This window comes from Rhincodon typus, chromosome 1 (genome assembly GCF_021869965.1).
Source record: "Rhincodon typus isolate 14 chromosome 1, sRhiTyp1.1, whole genome shotgun sequence".
In the NCBI taxonomy this organism is placed as follows: Eukaryota; Metazoa; Chordata; class Chondrichthyes; order Orectolobiformes; family Rhincodontidae; genus Rhincodon; species Rhincodon typus.
In genome coordinates this window covers 32,297,596-32,319,102 of record NC_063332.1, presented here as the reverse complement: position 1 = coordinate 32,319,102, position 21,507 = coordinate 32,297,596, and the positions used below count along the sequence as shown (strand labels likewise).

Here is a 21,507-nt window from a genome sequence, read left to right as displayed (position 1 = left end):
GCAGTAGGGTACAGCTCTCCAATTAATGTTCACTTCTACTTGCTTCACAGCAGTATTGATGCTGCCGACTGACCAGATATCCTCCCAACTGATTGAAATTACCGCAAAAGGAGACTGAGAATGAGGCAAGTGAGGACCCTGTGACAATAAGTCAGCATCACTGAGGGAAGCGGGTGAAGTGGGGACCTTGTGTCAGGCAGTCAGCAAAACACAAAAAGGGCAAATACACCATTTATAGAATCCCTGCAGTGTGGAAAGAGGCCATTCAGCCCATACCAACCTTTCAAAGAGCACCCCACACAGACTGAGACCCTGATGCCCTACCCTATCCCTGTAACCCTGCATTTTGCATGGCTAACCCACCTAGCCTGCTCATCCCTGGACACTATACCATTGCCAATCCACCTAAGTTGCACATTTTTGAACTGTGGGAGGAAACCAGGCATCCAGAAGAAACCCATGCAGGGGCAGGGAGTGCATGCAAACTCCACATGGTCAACCAAGCCTGGCATCGAACCTAGGTGCTAGCAGCAGTGCTAACTACAGAGGCACCGTGCTGATGGATGAGTACTACAAGACCCTAATAATCAGGGAGAGACACGAGAACAAATATGTGATCAAATTTCAGAGAAAAGTAATAAGTAGGGCATTTTAACTACTGAAATATTACTTGGAATTGTTTTCGTGTGCAAGGTGGGTGTCATGCAAAATTCTTAAATTGCACTAGGAGAACCTTTTCAGCAAGTACATAGAAAGCCCAATGAGGGAGGGGCAATTCTGCACCTAATAAGATTGGGCAGGTGGAAGGTATATCAGTAGGGGACATTTTGGAGATAGTGACTATAACTTAGTTACGTGAAGGATAGTTATGAAAGAAAGATAAGGATGGCCCTGGAAATAAACTGAAGAAAGGTCAGTTTTATTGAGATATGATCCTCCCAGGTAGTCTGGGAGCAGCTACTTGCAGATAAAACTGTGTCAAAGCAGTGGGAGACATTTAAGGAGGAAATAGCAAGAGCACAGGGCAAACATATTCCCAAGAAGACAAAGGGTGGGACCAAGACACGAGAACCCTGGATATTAAGGGACATGATGATTAGGATTAAGAAAAGAAGTGAAGCAGACACTGAGGGGTCGATATAGTTGAGTCCCTACAGGAGTATGAGAAGTGTAGCGGGAACGTAAAATGGAAGTTAGGAAAGCAAAGAGAGTACAGAAGAAAGCATTAATTGGTAGAATAAAGGAAAACAGAATGTCTTTTAAAACATATATATAAAGAGTAAGTGAATAGCTGTGGAAAGAGTAGGCCCTATTAGGAGTCAAAAAGGTAATCAGTGTGAGGACCTGGAAGACATGGGCACAGTCTTCAATGGATACCTTGTGTCAGTCTTCACAGTGGAAAAGGACAATGCAGGTATAGACATCAGAGTGCAGCACTGTGAAGCATTTGACAAAGTTAACATGGAAAAAGAGAAACAGAGAAGGTACGAACAGTTTTAGCAACCTTAAAAGTGGATAAATCTATAAGCCCCGATGAGAAGTATCCTGTGCTGTTGAGGGAGGCAAGGACAGGACCTTAGCTGTAATTTTCAAACACTTTCTAACCACAGGTGAGGGCACTATCATTGTCCCATTATTAAGAAAGGGAGGAGATGATAGACCAGGAAATTGCAGGCCAGTCAGCCTAATTTTGATGCTGGGCAAATTATGAGAAACAATTCACTTTTTCTTAAGGGACACAATTTATCTGCACTTGGACAGACAGGGATTGAGGAGGATAGCCATAATCTTCAGGAAGACACAAACAGACCGGTAGCTGGGCAGAACAGTAATAATTGGAATTCAACCAGAATTTTCTGAGGTAGTGCACTGGGCAAGTCTAACAAGGCAGGGGATTACGCTATGAATGGTTGGACCCTGGAAAGTACTGAAGATCAGAGACATCTTGATCCACAGATCCTGAGGTAGCAAATCAGGAAGGTAAGGTGGTTAAGAAAACACATAGGTTACTTGTCTTTATTAGCCAACGTATAGAATATAAAAGCAGGGAGATTATGCCAGAACTGTGTAAAACTTTGGGTAGGCCACAACCAGAGACCTTGCATGCAATAGGCAGCACAGTGGCTCAGTGGTTAGCACTGCTGCCTCACAGCACCAGGGTCCCAGGTTCGATTTCACCCTTAGGCGACTGTCTGAGCAGAGTTTGCACATTCTCCCTGTGTCTGCGTGGGTTTCCTCCAGGTGCTCTGGTTTCCTCCCACAGTCCTAAGGTATGCAGGCTACGTGGATTAGCCATGCTAAATTGTCCATAGGGTACGGGGATGTGGAAATTAGGTGGGTTACGGGGCATTGGTCTGGGTGGGATGCTCTGAGGGTCGGTGTGGACTTGTTGGGCCAAAGGGCCTGTTTCCATACTGGAGGGATTCTAAGAATCAATTCTGGTCACCACATCATACAAAGAATGGGATTGCACTATACAGGGGCTGCAGAGGAGACTTACTGGGATGTTGTCTGGGCTGGAGAGGGGCAGAGCTATAGGGAAAGATTAGATAGGCTTGGATTGTTTGATTTGGAGAAGCAAAGGTTAAAAGAGGAGTTGATAGAGGTGTATAAGATTATGAAGGGCAGTTAAGGCGGATAGGAAAGCACTTTTTTCCATTAGTAGGAGGGTCAATAACTAGAGATCATGGATTTAAGATAACATGTAGAAGGCTGAGAGGAAAAACATTTCCTCAATTACCAGGAGGTGGTATGAATCTGGAGCTCACTGCCTGCTAGGGTAGTGGAGCCAGAAACTCGTGTAACATTTCAGCAGGATTTAGATATTCACTTGTGTTGCTCCAGGGCTACAGCATAAGAATCATAGAATCCCTACAGTATGGAAAATAGGCTCTTCGACCCGCCAAATCCATACCGACCCTGAGAGCAACCCACCCAGACCCATTACCCTTACCTCATAACCCATCTACACATCCCTGAACACTATGGGCAATTTAGCATGGCCAATCCAAGTCGGCTGCCCATCTTTGGACTGTGGGAGGAAACCCACGCAGACACAGGGAGAATGTGCAAACTCCACACAGACAGACACCTGAAGGTGGAATCAAACCTGGGTCCATGGCGCTGTGAGGCAGCAGTGCTAACCACTAAGCCACCGTGTTTAGAATGAATGAAGTGGAAAATGGGGTGAGTATGGTCAAATCTTTGTTGACTGGTGCAGATATGATGGGAAAAGTGGCTTCCTTCCATTCTGTCAATGATTCTATGAAGCTGTTATGAAGGACAAAATCATGAAACAAAAGGCAAGGGAAAGACAGGATAATCAATTTTGGTTCGGCCAAATTTGCTATATTTTCCTCCTTGGATTAGACTGTGTTGAGTCAAGTCCCAACTGTTTCTTGGCTAAAAATTGGAAATTCATCATAAAACAACAATAGGACCAGTAATCAGGTCATTTGCACCATTCCATTTGGAAACACAGATAAATTGAGAACATTTCCAAAATGTGTATTTTTTAAATGAGAAGAGTGGAATGTGTGTTATCAAATTAAAACACTTCCATATCTTCCAGCCAAAGTCACATAAATAATGCAGAGCAATGCCTCACAAACATACTCTCAACTGAATTAAAGTTAACATTTCCATCTTCACATGCTTATTATCTTTTTGAGTAATTCAATCATAGTGCTAAATCATGGGCACATCTCCACTATAATCCAAAAATTTTCCACAAAATGAACTGAGGCAGTATCAAATAAACTTGACATAGGACATTTGCAGGCATTAAAGAAATGAGACTTGCAGGTCACTAAGCAAATCAGTATTTAAACATATGTTCCAGAGGAAAAATGATAGACAACTGTCTCACTGTGACAACTAGTCCCAACTTTATGGATTTTTTAAATGCACACCTGCTATCTCCCCTAGGTACTTGGTAAAATTCACGGATTGTCATGTCAGGATGTTTATAAACTCCCCGAAGGTTTAAAGAAATAATTACTGAGTTGAAAGTTGATCCATTTACAGAAATGTTGGCATCAGTGAGTGAAGGATACTATACCATACATATTTCTCTTGAATTAACGAATGAAAGGATTCTACTTCTTGGTTATAGATATCTTCTAGAATGAAAGGTAGACAAATCGGGAAATTCTCCTGATTTGCCATAATTATGGTGGAAGATAGCAGAAACCTTTAAGTAAATGTCATCTTTATTGATTTACTCCATTTTTTTCAGAATTTCCAATCACCCATTGGAAAACTCTCAGAGAAATTCAAGTAAAACAAAAATATGAAACCATTAGAAATAGCAGCAGGCATCGGCACCTTGGCCCTTTGAGCCTACTCCATCATTCAACAGGTTTTCCTTCTCAACTCTACCTTTCTATAGTGTCTCTACACCTCGTCATTCCCTTGGTGCCCAAAAATATCTATTGATAGTGTCTTGAATATTTTCAACATCCAGACATCGACAGTTGTTGAAGGTGGAGAATTCCAAACGTTCACAACCCATTAAGTGAAGAAATTCCACTTTTTCTCAGCACCAATGACAAAACCCTTTCTGAGAGTGTGCCAACAATGTCTTCACATTCTAGATTCCTGAGCAAGGAGAAAAATTTTCTCAATTTGTGTATCCTGTTAAACTTCATACAAATAGTTTACCTTCCTTCCGTTCTTCTAAAATGTAAGGAATAAGGGACTGGCCTGCTCATTCTCCCCTCAGGGTGCAATCCACTCACACCAGAAACAAGTCAACTTTCATTGCTCTTTCTCTAAGGTAATTCAATCATGCCACGAAAATTGTACACATTACTCTGGATGTGACATTGCCAATGAACAATTGCAGCCTTTTGTTTCATAAAATACTGCTGCTGTCAGCGCTATGCTCAGCCTTTCCAGGTGTGACTCAGGAGCATGACAATCTTTGCTGTATTTGGTGCAGACGAGGATATTGGGCTGAGAAGGCACATAATCTGCTGGCCTCTGTTTTCTTTCGACTCTCTTTTCGGTCTGCTGAGCTTTTCATTCCTGCTCATCTTTTCCAATGCCCCTCCAAACAGCACCTAGAGGTCAAGAACAATGGCAACTGTCTCCCAGTTGTCAATACCGATGTCCATCATCCTCAGATCTCATTTTCAAGTGCTGTGTACCAAGAGAGGGAACATTGGGAGGTTATGATTCATTGATCAATTCACCAGGTAGAAGAATTTGGGGATTTGTCCATCATCCACCTAATGAATGTGGCTGAGCCAGCATGGACATTATTGGTTTAGCAATGAGTGCATGCAGATCGAGTTAGCATACTCAGAGACCTCTGAGTTTGTGACCCTGTTATGTCAAATGATTCTGAGAATACATATGAAATGGCAAAGGTAGAAACTGTTCAGCCTTTTCTCCTGCCTAGCAGATGCTATCCAGGTCTCACCAATGCAGAGGGGTGTACGAAGGATTCAGGCTTTGTCAATTTATCATAGGTGTTCTCAATCAGGTCACTGTTCCATTAAAATAAAACAAAGTACTGCAGATGCTTGAGATCTGAAATAAAAGTAGAAACTGCTGGAATAGCACAAGGGTGTGGCAGCATCCACAGATGTTAGCATTCTACAGATCCTCCCAGATGTATGAGCTTTCCAGTACTTTCTGTTTCAATTGCTGTTCTACCTCATTCTCCTTCTCAGCATAGACTCAACAGTGACATGTTTTGCAATGCATGTGCTGATTTCAGCACCAAGTCACATGATTATCCATGATTATAGAGTCTAAAAAACGAAGCTATCAATGGTGTCATATTGTCAAAGCTGATAGATTGCAACACTCTGGACCATAATATTTTTCTTCCTGATGCTGATGATTATATAAAACTCTTTGCAGGCATGAGAGAGTCTGTTCATTTATCATTGAGGGTATTCCAAAGTGTGGAATGCTAGTGCAATGGCATCAGCACAAAGTTCTTACAAGGACTTGGTGCACTTTCATTTCAGATGAGCAATGCTGAGCAGCTTTCTGTCATTTCTGGTATGTAAAGAGACACCTTGTGTAGACTTTTTAAGAATTTATCCACTCACGGGATGTGAACATAACATCTATTACCCGTCCCTAGTTGCCCTTGAGAAGGTGGTGGTGAGCTGCCTTTTTGAACCGTTGCAGTCCACCTGCTGTAGGTTGACCCACAATGATGATAGGGAGGGTATTCCAGCATTTGGACCCAGCGACAGTGAAGGAACAGTGATATATTTCCAAGTCAGGATGGTGAGTGGCTTGGAGGGAACTTGGAGGTGGTGACATTCCCAGGTCTGCTGCCTTTGTCCTTCTAGTTGGAAGTGATTGTGGGTTTGGAAGGTGCTGTCTGAGGATCTTTGGTGAATTTCTGTGGTGCATCTTGTTGGTAGTACACACTGTTGCTACTGAGCGTCGGTGGTGGACGGAGTGGATGCTTGTGGTTGTAGTGCCAATGAAACGAGTTTCTTTGTTCTGGGTGGTGTCAAGCTTCTTGAGTGTTGACGCAGATGCACCCATCTCTCTGGTCTGCTCAGATTTATCGCAGTCAGGGAGGACCTTCCTGTCTTTATTTTCAATTAAGTAATTTTACTTGTTTATTGACCTGTTGCCTTTTTGATCTCTTCATATATGTTTCAAGCACTCTTGACATACTGTCAAAGATGTAAAAGTACTTCAAGCAATAATCTACAATACAGTACTCTCAATGAAAAGGAAGCAAGAACAGCAAAATACTGACAGCTTCAAAGCTAAAATTAATGTAATGGAACCTGTCATTGATGCCAAGTGGTTTGTTGTCCTTAATTATATGAGAGATTTGAACGATATGATTCGGAATACACTAAGAGCCGTAGGATAAACTCCAAAGATCTGCTAGATGGTGACTCAAAAACTATTGGCCTATTTAGTATCCTCTGTAATTGTAGTAAGAGTTCTTTATTCTTGTACTCCAATCTGAGTAATTTTGCTTGGCTTCTGATTTTTTTCATTATTCTGCATCACACCTCTTATTGTGAATTCAACAGAATCACAGGCATGAATGAAAAGCACATTTAAAACATATTATTTATATAGATAGATTTAAAATAAGAAGCTAACAACATCATAGCTTTTTTTATTCTTCTTCATTTTTTCTTGGTCTTCTCAATCTCAAAGAAAGTGCAACTCTCATTGCAACACTAACAATGCTAGCAGGATCTAAAACAGACTTAGGAAGAAGGATGAAAGACAGTATGCTGACTTGTTCTTAGACTAATAAATTACTGGCTAGTATGTGCTTGTTTAAGTCAGGTTAAAAAAAAAAGATTTACTATGGTTCAGGAATGAATGGACAAACAGCTTACAAATTAATTACTATACAAAATTACTGTCCAATGTTAAATGTGCACAACCAAATTATCAGTCCACTCACTCAAGGGAGGAAAATGAACAGATCCTCTTGTTTTGATAAAGAAAACTGGAAAGAAACAGTAATTATAAAGGTAGGATAACTTGCTGCCAGTTCCATACATTAGCAAGTAAATGCTTGAATTTGGAAATCCCCCCAGATCTAAACTATTAGATCTCGAGAATACAAAATACTGGTGACCATTGATCAAAGGATTTGATATACATTTCAGGCTGGAACTTACTCCTCCTTTAGGCTTGTCCTTGGCTAACTGACTTTTTTTGAGCTTTTTCACAAAAAATTTCTGTAAATGTGAGAACAAAAGACTGTGACATCCTTTACAGGGGATCTGGGACTTGTGCCGACATGGCAAACAATTGCCCCTCTTTAACTAATACAAGTGAAGAAGTGTTAATGAACAGCGTAGAGTCTGAATCTGGAAGTGCAAGTTAGAATATTGAAGTCAGTGTCAAATGTGATATAGTCAGTGAAATAATGAGAGATAAAGAAAGAATGGATAAAGTCAGACAGAGAAATACAGGATCAGAAAGAAAATTTCAAACAACAGCTTAATTTGCAATATAAAAAAATCCAACAACAATTAAAAGTTAAAAGAATGTGTGTTGATAAATGTAAAAGTTAACATTCAGTGCCTGAGAAGCTGTTTGTCAGTAATTAAGACTTAGCATGCCATTAAAAAACACACTTAACATGAAATGGATGAACTCTAACTATTTTTTGTTAGTTTAATATGCTCTGATGCATTCCAGTTGATACATTTGAACAGGGAACCAAACAGCAACATTCGGATTTCCACATTTAACTATGCATCTGCACTTGATTCAAACTACTTCTGATTTACACATAAATGCCGTAGTCCCACTGGTATTTTTAAAATTACTTCTGGGCTGTCATTTTTAGATATTTTTGTTTTGATATTCATGCTTAGCTCAATGCATAGACGTACTGGCCAAAGGACATACCAGAACGTTGAGTCAGAAAGTTGGATGGAATTATAATGTGCTCCCCAGAAGCTTATTCACTCAGAGTGTGGTGGGGGAGCTGGAACACACTGCGTGGGAGGGTAGTCGAGTCTAACAACCTCACAACATTTAAAAAGTACTTGGATGAATATTTGAAGTGTACATTCAAGGTTATGGGCTTATGTGGGAAAATGGGACTCGTGTAGCTGCTAGTGTATTTTTGACAGTACTAGACTTGATGGGCTGAAAGTCCTTTTCAGTATTGTATGATCCTATGAATCATGGATTTACTTCATCCCATGATTTTTAAAGGCCAATTTGTAGCTTTTCAAGAATGTCTCTACATATTCCTCAAAAGGCTAGAGGGAGCTCAAATGGCATAATAGAGTTTCTAAAGCACACTATGGAGTTTTAAGAATTGGTATTATAATTTGTATATTCACATTTTTATCTGTGTATGTTAAATAAACAGTAAACATCAGGATACTCAGCTTACTTCACTCATGAGGAAACATATTCAAACTTATTGATGAGTTATCATAACCTGCATGCATATTGATTAAAGCATTATTCCTTTATATTCCATTGTATTCTTTTCTAAATTCTATGTCAAAAGAAATTCATATTTTCTCTCTGCTGTCATCATAAAATGCTTGAAATTCTCTTGAAAAGCGCCTTCAGAACAATTGAATATTAAAATGTTCCACAAAATAAATCACTTTCAACGCAAGCTACAAAATTAGCACAATTCTGTAATGTCACTAATGTATATGCTTTAATTATTGGTATTGAAACCCAACCTTTTGGTGTTTTGAACAGAATAGGTTCAGACACGGGTCCCAAGCCTTTGGCATTTCGTCCTTGAATCCGGAAGTAATACATTGTGTCCAAATTGAGATCCAGAATCTGATGGGTTAATCTATCGCCACTCACTGAGTCCATTGTCCATTCATCAATGGGTGCATTCTTCTCTACAGTATAAAACAAAAAATAGCCTAAAGGTAAAGGAAAAGATCATTAGATTATTTTGTAACAACAATATGTTAATGAAACAAGAACAAAAATAACAGGAGAAACTCAGCAGGTCTGGCACTATCTGTAGAGGGAAAACAGAGTTAATGTTCTGATTTGAAATGTTAGCTCTGTTTTCTCTCCACAAATGCTAACAGACCTACTAAGATTCAGTAGAAGTTTTTGTTTATGTTTCAGATCTTCAGGATCCACAGCTCTTTGTTTTATTTTAATGTGTTAATGAGGTAAGTTCACCATTTACGTGACATTCACAGTATTTGAGTTATTGAATCAGATGCAAACTCATTACAAAATAAATTGACTTACCTTGGGTCCCATTAACATAGGAATTATCCCAAGGTGCTTCAAACAGAAGAAAAATGACATCCTAAAATATGATTGTAAATCAAAAGATTTTTAAAGCTGATGAGGGAAGCAATAATGTGAATGGGTTTCAGGAAGGAATTTCAGAGTATTGGATCAAAAGACATAACCAACATAGAGGAAGCCAGAACTGGAATACCTAAGGTTGCAAGTTGAGGTTTAGGATGCAAGGAATTGCAGGAATACAATAGGTCACGCTGTCGGGAAATGGAATACTGTGTGCAGTTCTGGTCACCTCACTACAGGAAAGGATGTGATAGCATTAGAGGAGGTACAGAGGATGTTCGCCAGGATGTTGTCTCAGTGGAGAAATTGAGCTATAAAGACAGACTAGATAGGCTTGGATTGCTTTCTTTAGAGCAGAGAAGACTTAGGGGGGCATGAGGCAAGATTATGAGGGGTATGATCAGGGTGAATAGAGAGCAGCTGTTCCCTTTGGTTGAGGAGTCAATCATGAGATGGCATAGCTTTAGGGTAAGGGTAGGAGATCCAAAGGGGATTTGGGAAAAAAGAAACTTTTTCACTCAGCAGGTGGTGGGAATCTGGAATGAACTGCCAGGGAAGGTAGTGCAGGCTGGAAACCTTACACCTCTTAAAAAATATTTGTATGAGTACTTCAACTTTCATAAGCATTCAAGGATGTGGGACATGTGCAAGAAATTAGGATTAGCGCACTTTTAGTGGTAGATATCTCAGTACAGACTCGATGGGCCAAATGGCCTTTTCTGCACCGTATGAATCTATGAAATTTGCAAATGATGACAAAATTGCTTTCACTGAAAACCAATAGCGTGCAATTAGGAGTCAAGTAAGTAGTGCGTTTCTGAGTTGTGTAGACCAAAAAAGTCACAAATCCTAGTCTCCATTTATAATAAATTACTGATCCCATCAGGAGTCAATGTGTATGTTACAATTGGTCTTATTACTCCTGAGTTAGGGAGAAGTAAATTGCTTCTTCGAATCAGTCCAGTGGTCAAGGTTAGAAGGCATTTGTTTGTGAAGATCATATGCAAGCAGGATTTTCCTTGATAAACTCTACACTCAGCTTTGGTAGTCTGTTGCTGACAGTTATCACCTCGGTTCACACATGAGAAATGACTACTTGGGCAAGATATCACAGGTGCAACCATGAAACCATTATCCAGCAAGTGGGGAGAAAATTGGAAGCATTTTTTAAAAAACAGTCACTAGTTTGAGTGGTTTCACAAGAAAAAACATTCATTCTGCAGTAAATTAGAGTCCTCAAATCACAACAAGCTATTTAATTCTAGCTGGTATAGAATGTATTGCTAATTGGTTAACTCTGTGTAGTTGTATATTGTAGTTGTGTATTGTAATTGGACATGTTCGGACATGTTATGACACAGATCCAGGGCAGGTGGAAGCTGAATCTGTATATTCTGGCCCAGTAGGGACACTACCACTGTGCCACATCAAAATTAAAATATTAACAATTGTGCCAGAATCATTGGGATTTGATGATACACTAGTCAGCAGATTAATTAATAGAGTTTAACTCAAGTGGTAGATGCTGTAGCAGTTAATAATGCATGTCTCTGAAATGTAGGAAATGGAATAAGCTTTCAGCAGGAGGGCATGTCTGAAACATCACCAAGCAGACTAAAAACCTGCTAAAGCTATGATACAGGACTACTTTTGTGCCAAATGGGGAAAATAACATTCAACAGACAGGGCTAAGCAATCCCACATACAGTAGATCTGGTCTAAGCACTGTGGTCGTACCACATTCAGGTGGGAGTGATGGTGACAAATGAAACAACTAGGAGGAGGAGGGGCCTAATATTTTCCCGTCTTCAATAACAGAGGAGCCGAGCTGTGCAGAAGACAAGGCTGAAGTCTCTGTATCCACCTTCAGTCAGAAGTGCTGAATGGATGATCCATTGCGGCTTTCTCCTGAGGTCCCGAGCATTACAGATGCCAGTCCTCAGCCAATTCACTTCATTCCATGTGATATCAAGAAATGGTGAAAGCAATGGATACTGCAAATGATATGAACCCTGACATCAATCTGACAATAATAAAGAAGACATATGCTCTTCAAGAATCCACCAAGCTGCTCCAGCTATAACGCTGGTAATGTGGAAAATTACCCAGGTACGTTCTGTCAATAAAGTGCAGGATGAATCTAACATGGCTAATTACATCCCCATCAGTCTAATGTCAATCATCAGTGAAGTAATGGAAGGTGTCATCAACTGTGCTATCAAGCAACACTGGTTAGCAAGAACTTACTCACTGAGAGCGACAGCGATTGCCTTTGACATCAAGGTAGCATTTGACGGAATGTGGTGTCAAGGAGCCCTAGCAAAACTGGAGTCAACAGTGAAACTTATCGTCACAGAGGGTCATGAATATTTGGGACCCTCTTCCTTAAAAGGCAGTGGAAGAAGAGTCTTTAAATGTTTTTAAGACAGAGATGGATAGATTCTTGGTAAGCAAGAAGGTGAAAGGTTGTCAGCAGTAGGCAGGAATATGGATTTGAGATCACAATCAAATCAGCCAAGATCTTATTAAATGGTAGAGCAGGCTGGCTTCTGCTCCTTGCTTGTGTATTCACATGTTCACACAAGATTCAGTGGGAGGTACTCTGTTACTTTGTATCAAACCTGGCTCAAAGGAAGAGAAGGATCCCGACCCGAAACGTCAACTTTCCTGCTCCTCTGATGCTGCCTGGCCTACTGTGTTCCTCCAGCTCCACACTGTGTTGGCACAAAGGAAGATAGTTGCTGGAGGACAATAATGTCAGTCCCAGGACTGCAGAAGTTCCTCAGGGTAGGGTTCTACCCCAAACCATCTTTAGCCTCTACACCAATGACCCCCACCCTAATATAAGTCAGGATGTTCACTAATGATTGCACAATGTACAGCAGCATTCGTGACTACAAAAATATTGAATTTGCTTATTCACAGCAAGACCCGGACAAAATCTAGGCTTGGGTGGCTAAGTAGCAAGTAATCTTTGCAACACACAAATACCGGGCAATAGCCATCTCCAATACAAAACAACCTAACCATTGCCCCGTGATGTTTAATAGCATTACTAGAGCTGAATCCACTTGGAGGATACCATAGATGAAAACTGAACTATACCAGTCATTTAAATGCTGTGGCTACACGATAAGGTCACAAGCCATGAATTCTGTGAAGGATAACTCACCCACTGACTCCTAAACCCTACCCACCATCGACAAGGTAGAAGTTGGGAGTGAGGTAAAATAGTCCCCACTTGCCTGGATAAGTACAACTTCAACAACACTCAAGAAGGTCTACACCATCTAGGACAATGTAGCCCACTTGATTGGAACCACATCCACACCTTCAATGATCACTCCATTCATCACCAATGCACAGTGATAGCAGCATGCATCATCTACAAGATGCACAGCAGGAAGTTACTAAGGCTCCTTTGAGCGCCTTCAAAACACACAACTTTTACGAACTGGATTGGCAAGGGCAGAAGAGGCATGTCACCTTTCAGTATCCATCCAAGCCACATATCATCCTCGCTTGGAAATGTATTAACATCCCTTCACTGGCACTGGGTCAAAAACCTGCAACTCCCTTACTAACAGCAATGATTGTGGCAGTTCAAGGTAGCACCTTCTGCAGTGCAATTTGGGATAAAAATTGGGCCTTTGGCTTTTTAGATCTAAAAACATTTCTGCCTCTTTGAATTCAAGACATTGGATGATACACTGTTGAAATGTCAAAACATATTATGAAGAAGCAGGATACCTGTAAATGAGAGCTGGCACAATGAGATACACAAAATAACCAGTCAGTTTTAATTTCTTTCCTAATAGTGGCTAACCACTTTAATAATAAATAGTCTAAAATGATTTTCACTGGAGCTTCCACTGTCTAAAACATTTCTACGGGCTGGATCTGTCATGAAAAGTCAAGCAATATGCCAGAAGTTGCTTGCAAAAACTGATTCTTTTAATAGAAATTTGAATTATAATAATTAAATAGGATGATGAACAGCATTGGGTAGAATTCGCAAGAGTTTCTATCTCAGATTTATCCAGAAAGGAATTGCAAAGTTACATTGAGAATATGAATGGAAATAATGGAATAGAAATTAAGCTTCTTTACCAGTGATTTTTCCATTGGCCTCCATTGGCGGTTGCCAGCTAATGATGACAGCTCGAGGTTTTCCTTCTCTGTTAATCACAGTCAGGTCCTTTGGGGCTGAAGTGGGAGCTATTACCCAAGTAGAAAGCAGAGGGAAGGAAAGAGAAAGCAATAGTGAATAGCTTACGGCTTTTTGCTACTGAACGTTTCTAATGTTACAGACAAGACATGAAAATGAGTCTTCATTCTAAGCAAGTCGCTTCAAGTTTGAATCTGAAACAATAGGCTAAACCTTTGCTGCAGGGTCCAGGATGCCTAGTCAGGATAATTCCAGGCTCTGCATACCTGACCCAGGAAAAATACTGTGAAAGTTGGATTTTTCATTGCGAGAAGGCTGGGTTTTCTTGGAGTCACACAGATGAATGTGCACAGACTGTCGGGTGACTATCAGATCATAACATGTAAGAACAGAAGTAGGGCATTCAGCCCATCAAGTTTGATCGACCATTCACTAAGATTATTGTTGATCTGATAGTCCTCAACTCCACTTTCCTACCTTTTCCCTACAACCCTTGTTTCTCTTATTGATTAAAAATCTGTCTAACTTGACTTTGAATACACTTTATTATCCAGCCCCAAAAGCCCTCTGTGGTAAGTGATTCAACAGATTCACAACCCTCAGAGAAAAAATTTCTCCTCATCTCTTTCTTAAATATTCAATTCCTTATTTTGAGGTTATGTCCTTTGCTTATAGACTCCCACAAGGTCAAAGACCTTTCCACATCTATCCTGCCAAGTTCTTTCAGAATCTTGTATGTTTCAATAAGGCCACATCTCATTCTTCGAAATTCCATGAACTGGTAGTAGTAAAGTAGTCACCAAATAACCAGGCTGCTTTTTCATTGGAGAGAAAGAGAGGGAGATGACTGGTGATGAGTTTAAACTGAAGGTCACCTTGCCTCATGTGAGAGAGGTCAAAACGCCAGTGTGGGAGCTGAACCCATGTCAAGGCTGTCACTCTGCATCACAAACACACTGGGTAAAGGCTCAACCTTTACAATCTCTCCTCATAAGGCATACTTGGTAGAAGCCTAGCGAACCTTTACTGGATAGCCTCCAATGCCAGTGTATCTTTCCTTAGATAAGGGACCCAAAACTAATCACAGTATTCTAACTGTGGTCTGATTAATACTTTGTAGCGGTGACAAAACTTCCCAACTTTTATATTTTATTCCTTTTGAATTAAAGGCCAACACTCCATTTTCCTTCCCAATTAACCACTGAACCACCTTGGATGCTACTTTTGGTGATTCATAGACGAGGACTCCCAAATTCTTCTGTTCTGTAACTTTCCACAGTCTTTCAACATTTAAATAATATTCACATTTTCCCACATTATATACCAAATGTCAAATGCTAGGCCACTCCTTTCACCTGTCTATATCCCTCTTCAGATGTTTTGTCTCACCCTCACCATTTGCATTTCTATCTATGTATAGGATAGGCTGAAGAGCTAAAATTGTTGATGATATTCAACAGCTTCATAACCTTGAATGAGTCCTGTGTACATTATTGTATGCGCCAAAGATGGCATTACCAAAGTTGCTTTTCTATACTGTTTTCTGTACTTCCTGTTTGTAATACTGTATAAGAGAGAGAGTTTTGTTCCAAGTCATTGGACTTCACTTTGGACCAGGATCGCAAATGGTGCCAGGAACAACCTCAGCCTCCAGACCAGCTGTCAGTTGAGGGGTCCCCGATGGGCAGAAGGGCGTGAGGCTTATTTTTTTTTTCCCTTTCTTTTTCATTCTTTTTATTTACTTAATAAATGTTCCTTTTTTGTCTTTTATTATTACTTAATAAATATTCATGTTTAAGCAAATTGCTATTGTTGAGTCTTCTTTTAACTACATTTATCTGAATCTGAAAAGAACCACTTGAATACACCCTGCCAAGCAGCCTTATTTTTGTGTCATCTGCAACTTAGCTACAGTAAGATCACTTTCTCATCCAAGTCATTAACATATATTGTCAATAACTACGGCCCCAGCATTGATTGTGTGGCAAACCATTGCTTACAGATTTCCATCGTGAAAATGCTTCCCTTATTCAAACCCTCTGTCTTCTACTGGTTAGCCAATCCCCTATACATGCTAATACATGCTTCTTGGCTATATTATGTATTTCTAAATGCTCTGCTATTGTATCCATTATAATAGGCTCTAATGTTTTCCAAATAGAAGACGTTGAGCTAACTGGTCTATAGTTATCAGGTTTTGTCTTCTTCCCTTTTCACATAAATGTATTAGATTGGCAGCTTTTCAATCCTCTGAGACTTTGACAGATTCCTGGAAGATTACTATCAGTACATCCAATATCTCCATAGCTATTTCCTTTAATATCCTGGGATGTATCCCATTAGGTCCAGGGCACTTATCGATCTTTAGCCCCATTGGTTTTCTGAGCACTTTTTCTCTAGAGATAGATATTTTATTTATTTCCTCTCTTCCTTTACTCTCTTATCATTTAGTAATTTTGGAATGCGAATAATGTCTTTTACTGTGAAGACTGATGTAAACTCCTCGACTATTTTCTGGTTCTCCATTATTTCCCAGCTTCATTCGCTAATACGTCTATGTTCACTTTTGCTTCCCTATTACATATTATAAATCTTTAAAAAAAAACTCTTACCATCAATCTTGAAATTATTTGGTTTCTCAACCAGTCCACTGCACAAATAGAGGTTAATTGGTATGATAAATTTACCTGTAAAGTTTATCTTCTCCCTCTTTATTACTTTTTGGTCATCTTTTTGTTGATTTTAAAACTTGCCCAATCCTCTGCCTTACCACTAACCTTTGCTACATTGCACAATTTTCATTTCAATTATATACTCTGCTTGATCACATTATGTACTATCATATTATGTTACTGTTAGCTATTTTCTTCAATGCCTGACATTGTACTTCAATCATTTTTGTTGCTAAGCAATTTTCCCAGTCCATTTAAGTCAGCTAAGTCCTCATTTCTTTGCAATTACCTTTATTTAACCTTAGCACGGTAATTTATGACTCACATTCTTCACTCTCAAACTGAATGCTAAATTCTACCATGTTATGATTACTGTTTCCCAGGGGACTTTTTTTGATGACATATATTAAATACTCCACATGACACATCATCAGGTCCAAAACAACCTGGTCACTGGGAGGATCCTCAACATTTTGTTCTAGGAAACTGTCCCAAATACACTCTGAATTCTTCCTCATGGTTTTCTCTGCCAATCTGACTATCTGAATCTACATGAAGATTAAATTCCCCATGATTAATATACTGCCTTGTTACTTGCTCTCATTATCTCCTGATTTATTCCCAGTCCCACTGCATAGCTTCTGTTAGGAGGCCTTTTAGATCATTCCTATCAGTGTCTTCTTCTCCTTTTTATGTATTATCTCCCCCCATGTACATTCTATATCTTTTGATCAAAGATACAGAAGCCTTAACACATGTACCAGCAAATTCAGGAACAGCTACTTCCTAACTGTTATTAGACTGATGAATGGACTCCCTAGCCTCAAATAATGCTGATCTTGCTAACGTTGATCTCGCCTAGCGCACGCCCTGTGCAATGTAACCTGTATGTCTGTCTAAGACTTTTTACAACCTCTGATCTGTACATCCTTGCTTACTATGATCTGCCTGTACTGCTCCTAAACAAAGCTTTTCACCGTACTTCGGTACTCGTGACAATCAATCAATCAATCAATCATTTCTTGCTATTGTACATATTCCATCCCATACCAACAAAGACTACCCTTCCACCCTTCCTTCCTGTTTGTGCTTTCGAATGGTCACATATCCATGAATATTTAGTTCCTAGTTTTGATCTCCTTGTAACCATGTCTCCAAAATGGCTATGGGATCTTACTCATTAAGCTATATCTGTGTGATTGGCTAGGAAAAAGACCAGCCTAGATGCATCAGCACTTTGTCACTGATATGAAAAAGGTAGTAAATATCAGTACCTCAAACCTGCTCAGCCACCTCCACACACTCCCCATATCCCATCCATGAATCCTCCCCCATGGCTTCTCAGATGCAAGCCTGTGCCTCTGTACCACACACAGGGACACGTGTATCTTCCATGCCAACATGGCCTTTTAAAGGCTTTATGCCAGCTTATGCCATCCTATGCCATTCACCCATTACCTTTAGTCCATACACCAATCATGCCAATACATCCATTATCCAACATGGGCAGACTTCAAGACCAATTCTGAGATGTAATAAAAGTTCTTAAATTTCAATTGACAAAGTAATTAAAAATCCATTCAATACATTTAATCTCCTTTGATTGGTTACAATTTCCAACATTGGGATTCATAATCTAACTTCAAATAGTTTTCAACCTCTTGGGGTTGTCAATCAAACTGTACGATAGTGAAGAGTTGTGAAATCAGTCATGCAGTACAGTAATAATTACCCTCAGGCTTATATCAGCAGATGTAGTGAAATAGTAAGCACCATTTTGTTTCAACTCTGCACACTTATTTGTTCAATTCTTTAAAGCTTGACATTTTTCTTTGACATCATTACTGATATGTCTGCTGATAGTTCCAATGAGTTTATGCACCTCTTAAAGAACATTCATTTTGGCTTTTAACAATCGGAAAGGGCACCCTGACTCTCCAAATGACACCTTGTCTCTCCGAAAGGAGCAGATTATGTCCAAAAGTACTAACATTTCTCCAAAAGGGCATTCTACTTCTTCAAATAATTCTGGCAGATTTATACTTCTGGCTACCAGGTCAAAACTGCACAAGTCATGTTTCAGACCTCTCAATAGTTCAGCCTGGGGTAAGTGCACTTACCTAGAATTAGAACCCAGCTCTCCCCACATTAGGAACCAATTCTCATAGGCAAGCTAACGTTTCCCAAGGTGAACCACAGTGCAAAGCTTGTTAATTGTAGTTTATTACTGACAACCATACTCACCTACAAAGTGAATTTTACCCAAATGCTGAAGCAATCCCTTGCTATGTTGCAGTGTTTGAATAATCCTTTCCCTAGTGCAAATCTTAACCGAACAACAGATAGTGCAAAGGGGCACCGAACCAGATTCTAATATTTCAGCTTCATTCAAGAATACCGTCTTCACTCTTTGATTTAAATAATAATTCTCATGCATTTTTGAAAGCTTATGAGCAGGGGTGGTTGTTACAGAAGCAATATGGAGCTCCAAAGCGCAGTGCTAAGCTGTAGAGGCACAGACAGTAAGCCATACAGTTGCCAAAACAAAACAAAAGTCAATTAGTTTCTGTAGAGATTCTGTAATTTTATTCAATGAGAAGGTGAGATTCAAAAACCAGGAAGGTCGTAATAGTAATTCCAGGCTTGGAATTCCAGGTTTTCTCACTAGGTCATCTCAAACCCATCTCATTAAATAGGCACTTCGCCTCTTTGGAGCCGTCCATCCAATGTTAGCTCAAGTCTTCCACTCATCATACGCGTAAGTATTTGCCACTACCAGGATTTCCCAGATCACTGGCACTAGTACTGCTGCCATCTTTAGAAGGATATTGTGCTCCCAATCAAATATTGGCAGTCTGGAGTTGCCCTGCATTGGTAGGCCATCTTGTCCTAGATGTGATGGATAAGAGGAAATTTTGGAGCCCCACTTTGTAGATATGAATCTGGAGAAATCTGTCCTGGGGATGAAGTTGTGCAGAGGAGTATTGTTGTCTTCCCCCAGGACTGAGAGAAGAGGCCAAGACACCCAACCCTGCCAGCCTGGTCTGAGGTTACCATCTGCATCAATGAGGTCTCGACTGTCCGTAGGAATGGCCAGCAATGTCACACAAAGTTCAATGATTCTTTTCTGCTCTGCCAGAATAAGTGCCAACTCTTCTCTCACATTCACTCTACCTTGGCTACTGCTTCCACCTCCCACCCAGCTTTATGCTCTATCACTCTCACTATTGGCTGCAATAATTTCCCTCACTTGCTCTAACCCACACCAAACCCACCCCACCCCCCAACTCCCCAATAATTACTAACTCTACAAGGCTCTCTGCTGCCGACTCACTCACTCATGAGGTTTCATCACTTTTCCACCTCCACCAGCACTAAATCTCACTCCAGCTGAAAACTCCAGGATGGCTATGTGGGGTGTCCAACATGTGGCTCCTCACCACTTGCAAAGAGAAACATAGAAACATAGAAGATAGCAGCAAGAGGAGACCATTTGGCCCTTCGAGCCTGCTCTGCCATTCTTCACGATCATGGCTATCATCCAACTCAATAGCCTAATCCTGCTTTCTCTCCATATCCTTTGATCCTATTCGCCCCAAGTGCTATATCTAGTCTCCTCTTGAAGACATTCAATGTTTTGGTATCAACTACTTCCTGTGGTAATGAATTCCACAGGCTCACCACTCTTTAGATGAAGAAATGTCTCTTCATCTCCTTCCTAAATCGTCTTGACCCTTGCCAGGAAGGACAGAAAGCAGTCCTGCAGAGATGCTGAAACGTCTCAGTAACCAATAAACACTGTCTATTTTTGTGCTGCCCTTCATTACAGCACTTATTGTTAATGAGCCTCAACTTCTACCGTTTGGTCACAATGCATTCTCTCCTCTACCTCCTGCAGGTATGAGCAGGTTTGTCACGGTCTCTGTGTTCAAGACAGTGGCACTGGAACACAGTTTCTTCTCCACTACTGAGGAAGCAAACGTGGATGCCTCAAAGGAAGCACAGGCAAGGCTACCTCCTGTACATCTCCACCACCCCCCACACCTGCTCTGACACTGCTGCTTTCGTGGGTACCTCTTGAAGAACACTGCGCTGCCATGTCTCCACAGCTAGTCAAGGATGAAATGCCCCAGGTCACTGGCACTCGGAGCACTGCACTCATGGGTGAATTTTCTCGTCTGCCCCATGCATTTTCACTGTTGTTATCGTCTCTTAATTGGCTCCGACAAAAGAAGTGCAGCCTGTAACAACTTTGTGCTGAACTACACATGTACCAATCAAGCAGATGGACTGTAAAGTCTACAATAGCCTGTGCACTCAGCATGAATCAAGCGATTGGATTTCCCCAGTGTAAAATGTGACACCTAAAAAGAAAGTTCTTCACTGTTTGGCAAAAATGTGACAAGTTTGTATGTAATGAACTTTTCTGTTTGTATCCATAATGGCTTTTATTATTCACATGGCCAAAAAGAACAAAGCAAAACTCTTAGAGCTACAGAAGTTTGAGTAGAAAATTGCACATCCATCCAGCCAAAAAGAGCTATCAAATGTATTTATTTGGGTAGCTTGTAAAAACTCACCAGCTTCATATGTTGTAGCATGTGCAGTCATACTCCATGTGCTTGACCTCCGCCCTTTGGTTACCATGATTGAAAACTCATACATGGTGTTAGGTTTGAGGCTTGTCACAGTATGACTCAAAGCTGTTGCATCTACAGACTGTCCAATAACAAGACAGAAAGCAATGGTAAGTTGTTGACTATAGATTGAAAAAGTGGAATATCCTGAGGGAAATTCAATTCAGCAACGTTAAATGCAACTTCCTATGAAGTAAAGATTAATTGATTAAGCAAACTGTTGGTTTTAAATATTATCTCAAAGGCAACCATTCTATAGTCA

The 21,507-nt window shown here is 40.3% G+C and overlaps 1 protein-coding gene across 1 annotated transcript in view; it reads right to left on the bottom strand.

Moving 5' to 3' along the window:
• LOC109932277 (netrin receptor DCC) overlaps positions 1-21,507 on the bottom strand; it is a 590,638-nt gene that overhangs the window by 102,374 nt on the left and 466,757 nt on the right. Inside the window, exons 14-16 of the mRNA XM_048603985.1 lie at positions 21,189-21,327; positions 13,879-13,986; positions 9,168-9,362 (exon numbers count right to left, since the gene is read on the bottom strand). Coding sequence (XP_048459942.1) covers positions 9,168-9,362; positions 13,879-13,986; positions 21,189-21,327 — 442 coding nt within the window. The remainder of the gene's footprint in view (positions 1-9,167; positions 9,363-13,878; positions 13,987-21,188; positions 21,328-21,507) is intronic.